The sequence below is a fragment of the Heterodontus francisci genome, chromosome 2 (genome assembly GCF_036365525.1).
Source record: "Heterodontus francisci isolate sHetFra1 chromosome 2, sHetFra1.hap1, whole genome shotgun sequence".
Classification (NCBI taxonomy): Eukaryota; Metazoa; Chordata; class Chondrichthyes; order Heterodontiformes; family Heterodontidae; genus Heterodontus; species Heterodontus francisci.
The window spans coordinates 31,701,057-31,713,438 of record NC_090372.1 but is presented as its reverse complement, the minus strand read 5'-3'; the positions used below and the strand labels follow the sequence as shown (position 1 = coordinate 31,713,438).

At 40.7% G+C, this 12,382-nt stretch overlaps 1 protein-coding gene across 1 annotated transcript in view; it reads left to right on the top strand.

Moving 5' to 3' along the window:
• The first annotated feature begins 1,754 nt into the window (after positions 1 to 1,754).
• Positions 1,755 to 12,382, top strand: part of LOC137383499 (oxysterol-binding protein-related protein 10-like) — a 220,732-nt gene continuing 210,104 nt past the window's right edge. Inside the window, exons 1-2 of the mRNA XM_068056511.1 lie at positions 1,755 to 1,781; positions 5,602 to 5,796. Of these exons, the coding sequence (XP_067912612.1) occupies positions 1,773 to 1,781; positions 5,602 to 5,796 (204 nt within the window). The 5' untranslated portion in view covers positions 1,755 to 1,772. The remainder of the gene's footprint in view (positions 1,782 to 5,601; positions 5,797 to 12,382) is intronic.

The window sequence follows — 12,382 nt, the reverse complement described above, 5'->3', positions numbered from 1 at the left end:
GATTCCAATTTACTTGGGCCAGATCTGTTCTCATCCCATTGAAATTGCCCTCCCCCACCATTCATTTTTGCTCCTTGTTCTTTTCCATAGCTAACCTAAACCTTATGATACTATGTTCATTGTCCTCTACATGTTCCCCTACTGACACTTGATTCACTTTACTGCCCTCATTCCCAGAACCAAATCCAGCAATGCCTCCTTCTTCGTTGGGGTGGAAACATTTTGCTGTAGAAAATTCTCCTGAACATATTTCAGAAACTCTGCCCCTTCTGTGCCCTTTACACTATTACTTTCCCAGTCTATATTATGATAATTAAAGTCCCCCATTATAAATGCTCTATTGTTTTTCCACCTCTGTAATTTCCCTGCTAATCTGTTCCTCCTTATCTTTCCCACTAGTTGGTGGCCCATAGAATGCAACCAGTAGTGTAATGGCACCTCTATTGTTTCTTAGCTCTAACTGAATAGCTTCTGTCCTGGACCTCTCTAGGACTTCCTCTCTCTCCAGCACTGTCATATTCTCCTTGATCAATTCTGCCACTCCTCCTCCTTTCTTTCCTTCCTTATCTTTCCTTCCTTATCTTTCCTTCCTTATCTTTCCTGAACATCTTGTATCCAGGAATATTTAATACCCAGTCGTGCCGTTTTGTGAATCAGGTCACTGTTATTGCCACAATATCGTATTTCCACATAGCTATCTACGCCTGCAGCTCACTAACCTTATTTACCACATTCCATGTGTTCGCATACATGCACAGTATACCTAATTTAGGCCTTATTGCACTCCTTCTCACTCTGACCTCACTTAATACCTTGCTATTTCTAATGCTGTCTGTCTTTTAATTCCTTGAGCACCTTGTGATTTTCTCTGTTACATCCTGGTTCCCATCCACCGCAACGTTAGTTTAAACCCTCCCCAACAGCACTAGAAAACTGACCCGCAAGGGCATTGGTCTCAGCTTTATTCAAGTACAACTCATTCGGCCTGTATAGGTCCCATCTTTCCCAGAACCAGTCCAATGTCCCAACAGCCTAACGTTCTCCCTCTTGCACCATCTCTCCAGCCATGCATTTATCTGCTTTATCCTCCTATTTCTATATGTGTGTGGCACTGGGAGTAATCTGGATATTACTACTTATGAGGTCCTGCTTGCTAGTCTCTTTCCTAACTCCCTCAAATCTGCCTGCCTTCCTGGATTTATGTCCCCTAACTGTAGAATCTCCTTTCACTATTGCTTTCCGAATCTTCCCCCTGGAGCATGTCTGTGAAAGCTTTTGATCCTTTTCCTAGAAAAGAGAAGGAAACCCGGTATTTGACTCCAATTGTGCAGAGTGCTCCTATTAAAAAAAAAATCATGTCGGGGAAAAGTTATGGAAGTGTAACAGCTTGAATTATAACAATCTGTGAGAGGTTGGGCCTCATTATCCTTGCCTTAAATGCTACTCTGAAAAAAATGGGAAACAGTTGGGATGAGAGAGAATCTTGAAAGATTAAGCCACTACACAGTTGTTTTTCTATATTTTGAGTCTTTCTTGGTGAAGGATATGCACATTGCAGATGAAATTTTAATTTACCAATTCTATACATCAGGAATGGTATTTTTGGAAAGGAGAAAATAAGTATTGCAAAGCAATATATTTCATGCATGGAGACTTCAGTATTGGCTGGGTACATCAGAGCATAGTGAACCCACAACTTGCAGCAAGAATGTTAGCTGACCACCTCTGATTCATCTTGACCAAACCACGGCAGTATTGAATTCCTTTCCTCAATGATTTTGGTGATTTTTGTTCTGCAATTAGCTTTCTTTTCAGAGCTTTAAGAGATTAGAAAATAGCTATTGATCAGTTAATCACATTCTGTCTGTTAGAGTAATATTTTAACATGAACTTGTTTTTGTCTCTTAATATATAACATAGTTGGGAGTGATTTCCATTTCACTACAATGTAGTGAAAACTCAGGGGCAGTAGTGAGACCTATCACTAGAATGTGGTGTCCCCATGAATTTCTTCTATTCTTAATAAAATGAAAGTATATTACATCTAAATATAGCCACAAACAATATTGAAATAGTCCGGACTCAAAATACCTTTTTTGACCACTATGTCCTAGAAAGCTAGAGACCATCTCCAACTTTCTTTTTTCTCCAAAGTCCCTGAACATATTGTCACCCCTCAAATTAGTGCCCAGCTTCCATGTCTGAGTCTCTCCAGTCAGTTTTCAGCTCTGCCACAGCCTTAAAGTCACAAATGATATCCTCTGTGATGATGACCAAGGTATGTTTCCTTGTACCCACCTTATCCTTCTCAACTTCTATGCAGCCTTTAACACAGTTGACCACACCATCCTCCTTTAATGCCTTTCTTCCATTGTCCAACTTGATGGGACTGCCCTTGTTGTTTCACTCTAATCTATATAATCATAGCCAGAGCATTTCTGTAAATGGCTTTTCTTCCTAACTCCGCATAGTTACTACTAGAGTCCCCCAGATCCTATCTTTGGCCCCTTCCTCATCTACATGCTGCCTCTTGATGACATCATTCAATGACATGGATGCTGAAAACACTTAGCTGTACCTGTCCACCATCTATCACAATTTCCCCACTGCCACTGTGCTGTCAGACTGCTTGTCCAACATCCAGTAGTTGAGCCTGAATTTCCACCAGTTAAAAATTGGGAGCAACAATGCCATTGTCTTCAGTCCCAACCACAAACTTCATTCTTTTGGCATTGATTCCATTCCTCCTCACCAGCCAATATATCTGGTTGAATCAGACTTTTCGCAATCTTGCCTTCCTATTTGATCCCTAGCTGGGCTTCTGACTCCACATTGCGTCTCCTTCCTAAAGACCACCTACCTCCTCCTCCATAACAGTGGCTGCCTTGATTTCCTCCTCAATGAATCTTCTGCAGAAAGTCTCATCCATGCCGTCGTCACTTACAGATGAGACTATTCCAATGCTTTCCTGGCTCATTTTTCATCCTCTACATTCGGTAAACTTCAGCTTATCTAAAGCTCTGCTGATTGTATCCTATCCTGTACCATGTCCTGCTCACCCATCACTGCTGTCCTTGCTAACCTACATTGCTCTTCATTCCCCAGCATCTCCGATTTAAAATTCCAGTGTTTAAATCCATTTATGACCTCAGTGCTCTCATTTCTGTAACCCTCCTCCAATTCTACAGGTGCACCGGAATTCTGCATTCCTCTGACTTTGGCCTCTTGTGCATCCTCCACTGCCTTTTCCCTTACCACTAAGGCTACTCTTTCCCATCATTAATTAAGTGGGGGTAAAATCATAGACTGCATGTGTGAGTTCCTGAAATGCAATCCAGGGGGCGAAGCAGAGGATACAGTCTGAAAAAAGTACCCTGTCTAGTTTTGATTCCAGATCTGGTGATGCATACTCCATGATTACATATTTGTGACATGCTTAGTCTGTGACATGTTGATGTGGCAAGACTTTATTCAATAGGATACTATTATAAAATGTCTGTTTATTAAAAGGGAAGGGGAAAATAATGTTTCCACTCTGCAGGATTCCAAATGTGTGTTAGAGAAGGGAAAATAATTCACCAAGACTGAAGAGGGTGTGCATGTCAAAAAGACAGAAGTTCTGTGCACTGTAAGTGATTCACTGCATGGGTTAGTACTGTTGTGATGCCCCTGCAGGCAGAAGTAGTGTGCTTCTAACCTTTCCGCCATCCCAAGGAAGGAGGAGAAGAAAATTGTAGATGAGTCATCTTAAATTATTATTGCTCAGCTCTTAGCCAGTTCCAAAGCGGCATTGAAGGAAGTTTGGGCAGAAGTTACGATTTCTGGTAAAGAAATGGTTCATAGAATGGTGGGAACCTAATCATAGGTGAAACCAAAGAAGGGTAGAAAGAAGAATTTCATGGAAATATCTTGAGTCTGTCAATTTAACACTTTTATCAGCTTGCCAGAATGTGTGCCACAATATAGGCAGCATTTTGGCAGTTTTTGGAGCATCAATCTACGGCATTACAGAGTTGAGGGATAGGGGTGTACTCTTATGGTTCAACCACGTAACTTCATCAAATATAAGAAAGAAAGAACTTGCGATTCTATAGCACCTTTCACGACATCAGGATGTCCACAGCCCTTAACAAACATTTAAATATTTTTGAGGTGTAGTTACTATTGTGATGTAGGAAATGTGACAGCCAATTTTCACACAGCAAACTCCTGTAAACAGCAATGTGATGATGATCAGGTTGTGTTTTTTTTGTGATGTTGGTTGAAGGATAAATATTGGCATCAGCACACCAGAGGGAACTTCCCTGCTCTTCAAAATATTGACGATTGGATCTTTTGCATCTACCTGAGAAGCTAGACAAGGCTGTGGTTTAATGAGTCATTCAAAACACGGCACCTCTGATGGTGCAGCACTCCCTCGGTACTGCCCCCTGGCCTGAATTATAGGGCTCGGGTCTCTGGAGTGGGGCTTGAATCCATGGCCTTCTGACTTGGGAGCTAATGCTATCCACTGAACCATGGCTGACACCAGAGCTCATTACTGTAGCAGGAAGCTCCTTAACGCACTCAGCTGTCCTGTTAGCAGATTTCAGTCTTGAAATGTTTCCAAAAAAGAGCTATTCAGCCTAATCCCACTTTCCAGCTCTTGCTCCATGGCCTTGTAGGCTATTGCATTTCAAGTGGTTGTCTGTGATGCTGTCTCCAGGTCAAAATGTCAAACTACCAGGGTAGAAACTGAACCATTCAGGGGGATTTGGCCCTCTATTATATCCACTTCCTGCACAAGGGTTCAGTAAAAAAAAACTTCCCCAGCCTAATAAACTACTAGCCTCCTCTCTCTCCTGCCAATGAGGTTCCTACATGAAATGAATTTGGTTGATCTTAGTGCAGTTGGCCCGACTGTTTGAGTCTTGGGATACTGATTTACGATTACCCAGAAATTAGACAACAGGGCTAAAAACAGCCTTTTACAAAACTCGAGTGTAGTGGGAGCTTTAATCTGCATCAACCCATGTTTCACTTGCCCTGGTAGTGTTTGATGGGGAGGTGGTGGCGTAGTGGTAATGTCACTGGACTAGTAATCCAGAGGCCCAGGCTAGTGCTTGGGGGATATGGGCTCCAATCCCACCATGGCAGATGGTGAAATTTGAATTCAATTAATAAATCTGGAATTAAAAAGCTAGTCTAATGGTGACCATGAAACCATTGTTGTTTGTTGTAAAAACCCATCTAGTTCATTAATGTCCTTTAGGGAAGGAAATCTGCTCTCCTTAACTGGTCTAGCCTACATGTGACTCCAGACCCATAGCAATTTGGTTGACTCTTAAATGCCCACTGAAATGGCCTAGCAAGCTTCTCAGTTCTAGGGCACTTAGGGATGGCCAATAAATACTGGCCAAACCAGCAACACCCACATCCCATGAACGAATAAAAAAAACATAGAGGGAGCTTTATTCTGTGTCTAACCCGTGCTGCATCTTCCCCTGGGAGTGTTTGATGGACAGCTATAGTAGTATTTTGGTTGGTAATGTGTGTTTGATTTGATTAGCTGTGTACTAAATTAATTATTTATGCATATAATTTTCTTCTTATTTGTTTTAGACTACTCCATCTTCAGTAAGGGCTAGAAGTTTATCTTTACTTCCTCCTGGAGTATCAAACCCAGCACCTCCTGGTAACCAGAAGCACCTGACACACAGCGGGCCAGGAATTGTCACTGTTACCCATCACAAGTCTCCTGCAAGTGCCCGACGTGCCAAGAATCAGTGCCCAGGGCGTCTTCTAGACGTCAAAGAGGTAAGTTTGAAAACTAACATAGAATAATGATGGCTAGGATATTTGGGGTTATGAATAGACCATTCAGATGAAACAGCTTTGTATTTTATCTCAGCCCCAGAACTTTGCTGCAGGAGTTCCTCAGGATAGTGTCCTAGGTCTAACCATCTTGCTGATTCATCAATGACTTTCCCTCCATCATAAAGTCAAAAATGGGGATGATCACTGATGATTGCGCAGTGGTCAGTACCATTCGCAACTCCTCAGTTACTGAAGCAGTCCATGCCCGCATGTAGCGAGACCTGGACAGCGTTCAGGTTTGGGCTGATAAGTAGCAAGTAACAATCTTGATACACAAGTGCCAGGCAATGACCATCTCCAACAAGAGAGAACCTAACTACCTCCCCTTCACATTCAACACCATTATTATTGCTGAATTCCCCACCATCAGCATCCAGGGGGTTACCTTTGACCAGAAACTTAACTGGACCCGTCATATAAATAACTGTGGGTTGAAGAGCAGGTCAGAGGCTGGGAATTCTGCAGCAAATAACTCACCTCCTAACTCCCCAAAGCCAGTCTGCCATCTACAAGGCACAAGCCAGGGGTGTGAAGGAATACTCTCCACTTGCTTGGATGAGTGTGGCTCCAACAACACTTAAGAAGCTCGACACCATCCAGGACAAAGCTTGATCAGTACTTCATCCACCACCTGCACAAAGTGGCATCAGTGTGTACCATCTGCAGGATGCACTGCAGCAACTTGCTAAGGTTCCTTCGGCAGCACCTTCCAAACCTGCAACCTCTACCATTTAGAAGAACAATAGCAGCAGATGCCTGGGAACACCACCAGCTGCAAGTTGCCCTCAAAATCACATACCATTCTGACTTGAAACTATATTGCCTTTCCTTCACTGTTGCTGGGTCAAAATCCTGGAATTCTCTTCCTAACAGCACTGTGGATGTACCTACACCACGTGGACTGCAGTGGTCAAGGAGGCGGCTCATTACCACCTTCCCAAGGGCAATTAGTTATAGGCAACAAATGCTGGCCTTGATAGTGATGCTCACATCTCGTGAATGAATAAAATAAATAGATTTTCCATGCCAACAGCCTGCTCTGTGAGCACAGATGGAAAATGGTGGTCAACCTGCCTGCTATTTTATAATCTGCGTTCACAGTAGGCCAATACCTAGACTGAGGCAAGGATTTGGAAAATCTACCATTTATGTATTAAATTTTAGATTGTGTTGGACTAAGTGGTTTCCTAATGTACACTGTATTTACCCGTGCTCATCTCTTGTAGAAGTGAATAGTTAAACTGTTTCAGTAAAAAGTATGATCCAATATTTTTCCTATGATTTAAATAAAATCCAACTTACCAATTGCCCATTGTTGGGCACTAATAAATTAGGGATGGTTTTATGTTATTGGCAGTCATCGTTTGGTGAAAAGGAAGTTTGAATTGTTGTCTAAATAGTACAGTTTTACCAGATAGTTTAGCAGGCTCAGTTGAAACTGGTTGAGCAGATATAGCAGTTTGTGAAAGAATCCTGTGTTTGAACTATATTTTGTGTGTGTGTGTACACTAAAGGCACCGTGTGTTTTGTAGGTATCATTCTTCAAATCAGAATTGCTGCTTCTAAGTATGATCTACTAATTCAAACTAATTTTACACGTTAAAAATATTTTGACCTTTCCAATAATTTGAATTAAGCAACCTAAATAACAACAAGATGGGAATTCAGTGCTGAAAAATGTGTATTATCAGAAAAATGTGAAATAAACAAATTTGAATAAGGAGAGTAGGCTTTACTGTCTAAACAGAGTGCTTTTTCTGTTTGCCCCAATCCATTGCATTCAAAATATCCAAGCCACTATAATATTGCTGTAGTCGTCATACAAAATTACTGAGTAATTGAGAGATTAGAACCAGTGCCTGTGTATGAAACCATGCTGTTCCTCACTTCTTATTGACCTCTCCATGTAAACCCAATTCCAGAATAGATAAATCAAAAATACTTGGTCTTTTAACTTGATTGCATTGGGTTCTCATTTGAATTGCATCAGAAAGGGCCTTAAAGTGGTAAACAGGCAAGTATTTTCATCCTTATCTCTTGAAAAGATTTTTCATTTTGTTGTTGATTACAAGCTTACAAGCCCTGGTGGCAAGGCTCATATTTTGGGATTATACAGTATTTTTAGATATAATCAAAGCCGATATGTTTCGCTCATTTGGGCATGAAAATTGCATTACTAAATGTACTGATTTTGACTAGGTTTATCAAGGGAATACTTCAAATGGTCCTCTAATTTTGAAATGGCTTGTGAAGCTAAGATGGATAATTTGTTATGAATGTGGTTCCACTTTCTTTAATATGTTTTGAGGACTCATGTTTAAAAATTGTGAAAATTGATTCATTTGAAAGAATGAAGAGATTCCATAGATGCTGGACTTTTTAATTAAAAGGTCACTGGAAGGACTTTGTTTAAAAACACACTTACTGGAAGTCACATCTTCAGCTACGTAAACAGCAGGAGCCTTCTGACTAGGGGAGTTGTTTACAGAGAATTGACATGTCAAGATTTATGGTGGTCAAAAATTGGTTACGGTTTTCGTTTTGGATATTGTTTTGGTTCAGTTGGGGGTATGCCTGCTAAGAGAGAAGCCACCAGTTCATCCTTTTTCCACCTCTTTGAGAAACCCTGAGAATCCAGTGTGACAGCTGAAACCCCTAATGCAGTGATTCTCCTGGAAAGCTTGCCAGACTAATCCTCAATGTCACCTGAAAAGAACTGCTCCAAAAAGAGCCCAGTGACAGCCGTCTATGCGTATTTAGACGCCAGAATAAGGGACCACCTGGGAGCATACCATATCTTATCCTTTTCCTTCAAGAATTAATAAGTGTTAGGCCAAAGTATTTTTTTGTTCTATTTTTGTAAAAAGAGCTCTGCAGAGAAAACTTCTTTATTTTTTCTTTAACTGGTGTGTGTGTGTGTATATATGAGTGTTAATTTAGAAGGGAACTTTCATATTTCAACCTGCGTGTTGATGCTTTGCATCTTTATTGAATAAGCCTTGTTTTATAATAAATTAATAATTTTGTTGTTCATTAAAGGAATCTGGTTGGTGGATTTTATTTTGAAATAAAAATAGAGTATATAATTGGCCATATCGGTAGGTAAAACATTTAAATATATGTTGCGACCTGTAGAGAAGTGGAACTAGAGAAAGACAGTGTACTCCTCCAGTCTCGGTCGTAACCAGTTGTAATCTGTTGTTTGCTAGAACTATCTGTCTGTGGACACTTGCCATTTTAATAACTCGAATATGTGTTTCTGATTTTAACCAGCTTCTTAAGTGTTTTATCCAAGTACGCTGAAACTTCTCTTGCCAATGGATATGTTCAGAATGCAAATCTTTAAAAGCACAATTGCAGGTGGTCAAGGGCAAATAGCATTTTGGGTTTATATATTGGCATTTATCAAAAGCAAGAAGGTGATGAGTCTTTACAAAAGCAACTGGAGTATTGTATGCAGTTATGTGCACCCCATTATAACATTTTTTTTTTAGTAGCTGTGTATCTGGGAACTGTATATCTGTGTTCCCAGCACCTTGCTGTATGGCTGTGAAACATGGGCGACTTAACAGCTACCAGGAAAAGAAGCTCAATAATTTCCATCTTTGCTGTCTGTGGCAATTATGGGTATATCCTGGCAGGACATAATCACAAATGTGGCAGTCCTCTTAAAAGCAGAGCTCCCAAGTGTGTTGGCACTAATCGATCAGGGGTGGCTCGGTGGATTGGACATGATCACAGGATGGAAGACGGTTGCATACCTAAGGACCTTCTGCATGCTGAGGTACCTGGGGCTGATGACCAGTGGGCGCCCAAAGCTCCGCATCAAGGATGCTTGCAAGTGTGACATGAAGGCCCTAAATGGTGACTATCGCACCTGGGAGTCACTAGCTGGCGCAAGAAGGAAATGGCGACACATCTTGTGGACTGGTGTGCACTACCACGACGACCAGTGGCTACTGCAGCTTGGCAACAGGTGCCAATGCTGAAAATAACAACTCCCTGCATCACTGGGCAGCTTCATGTGCGGCACTTGCGGCAGAAACTGCTTCTCAAAGATTGGCCTTCACAGCTGTCAGCAAAGGTGCATTAAGAGAAGACACCCCACGTAAATGGATTGTTTGTCGTATGTCCATCATCTTTGATGGATGGAAGGATGTCAGCCATATCTGGAAACTAATTGCAGTTTCTAAAGCAAACTATTGAGAAATCCTCTTAGGTAGATTTTTTTTGTGTGGGCTACAGTGGGGAAACAACCCACCACAGTTGGCTAAGTCCAGAAAGCTATGCACTGGTAGACAAAGCCAAGGTTTGGGGAGTCTCAGGTGTGTGCAGAAACACTGCTGAAGTTTAGCCAGCTAAAACTGTGCCACCAACACGAGTGCAGTGATGAGTTTACTTGCTACTTGACCAGGCAGTATCATCTTTTTAGGGCATTATTATTTGGAGCCAAGTGGAAAGAATTGCAGCTTCGAGTGATAGGCTTACTTCTGAAGGTTCCATCAGTGAGGCCAGACTGACTGGGAAATGGTGCAAAACCAACCATGTAAATCAAACATTTCTCCTGTTCACTGGTACCTTACTACTTAATTTTAAACTGGCATGCATGAGCTGATAACTTCTTGCATGGTCAAACAGGCCAAACCTTGCTGAACATCAGGTCTCGGGTGGGGAGAGAAATATTATGCCTCAGGTGTGCTCCAAGTACAAGTCAATACTTATGTAAAAAGAAACATATTTGGAAGAACATTTTTGGATTTTCAATATATCAGTCCCAAAATGTTTTCTCCTTTTATTCTGTATTCTCCCTTTAAGTATCAACCTGAAACTAATCCTGAAAAAAACCTGCAATATGCATCACATAAATTCACAAAATGCATTATTCAATACCTAATAGTAAGTATGCCCCCAAACAGTAATAAAGAGGGGGGTAATTTTCTGTGTATGTGTTTGTGGCTAGGACCCTAGATTGCCACCAGCCCATATTGGAAAATTATAGACGGCATGCCTGTAAGTTTTGATACACACCGATGTCAGATGAACATTCTTGCTGCCAGCATGTACTTGGAAAATGTAGGCTATAATTTTAAAACACAAACAAATTAATAACTGTAAACCTGTGTGTAAGTAAAATACACATTAGGGATTGATGGTCAATGGAAAATAAACTACTTGTGCCACCCCAGTTTATTTTCTGAAAGCTGTTCGCCTCGAGTGGCTAAACTCTATGTATGTCAAAACTATTTTTATAATTGGAATAGGTAAGGTAATTTGATTTTCTGCTTTCAGCCTGTATATTTTCAGTATTGGGAAAACTGGAAATGGTATCTAAACCTATGTTATTTGTCCATCATGGTCATAAAGGTAAATAGCTTGTTTGGTTACAATCTAATTATGGCTTCTTGTAAGATAGCCATTTAGAAAATAAGTCAGAATTGTACATTTGCTTGTATTTTGATGACTAGCAACCTTTTGAATACTGCACAAAATGCATACAAAAATGCCCTAATTGCTGAACGATTTGTTGTGTAAGCTCTAAATTGGCAGCAGTTTGCATTAAAACAAATTGCCTGGATTATTTATTTTTGAAATTCGGAGCTTTGAAGCTGCTAGTGACACGCTTGTCTTATGACTGATAATTTTCAGCATCAGAACTTAATGCTGCTACTGCTGCCTCTTCCTGCCACTTTCAAGTAAGAGGAAATAAGTAAACACAATTAGTAGAAGGGGATATCCCATCAACTCTGTGCATTGAACAGACTGTGAGCAGGATGGGAAATGGACCTTGATTTGTGTTGGGGCAGTGAAGCCAAGATCAGAAAGTTGGCTGAACAGTGTAAGGAAAAGTGAGACAAAGGTTACTAACATTTTTCTTCTCTTAGATGAATTGTTTTGAAGAGGAAATGTACTTTGTACACTGAATATTCTTTAAAACCAATGCCTGTTCCCCAAAAAGCTACAGTTTACTTCAGATCCGTTTTTTGGAGAAGACGCAGGCAAAAAGCAAATGCCAATTGTCTCAAATTTAACCTATTTAGACATTTACTTTTGCAGCTGTAAGTGAGTCAAAATTTTCAATCTGTTTGCCCAAAAAGGATTTTTGTATGCACTGCAACTTTATTGGCATACAGTGACAAACTTTGCTCTTATTGAATTGTGTGAATTTTAGGGATTGAACTTACTACTTGCATGGCTGCTCCACACACCACTGACCACCTACAGGCGCTTACCCATTGTCTCTCGAGATAAGGAGGCCAAAGAAGAAACTCCAGAAAGCTTGTTGTGGAAGGATAATGTTGGAACCCATCTTTACTCAATTTAACATTTATTGGGAAAAGTAAAAGGATTACAAACATATAGCTCCTCACTCAAACCCTCCACCAGTCTCGCTAAATGCCTGCTTCTAAGTGCTCAAGTAAGACACCTGCATATAATTAAACAATTGACACACAATTAACAGATCAACAATGGCCTCCTAATCATTTATAGGCTGTGCATTAAATTCAGTAGATTGAGTTACTTAGTC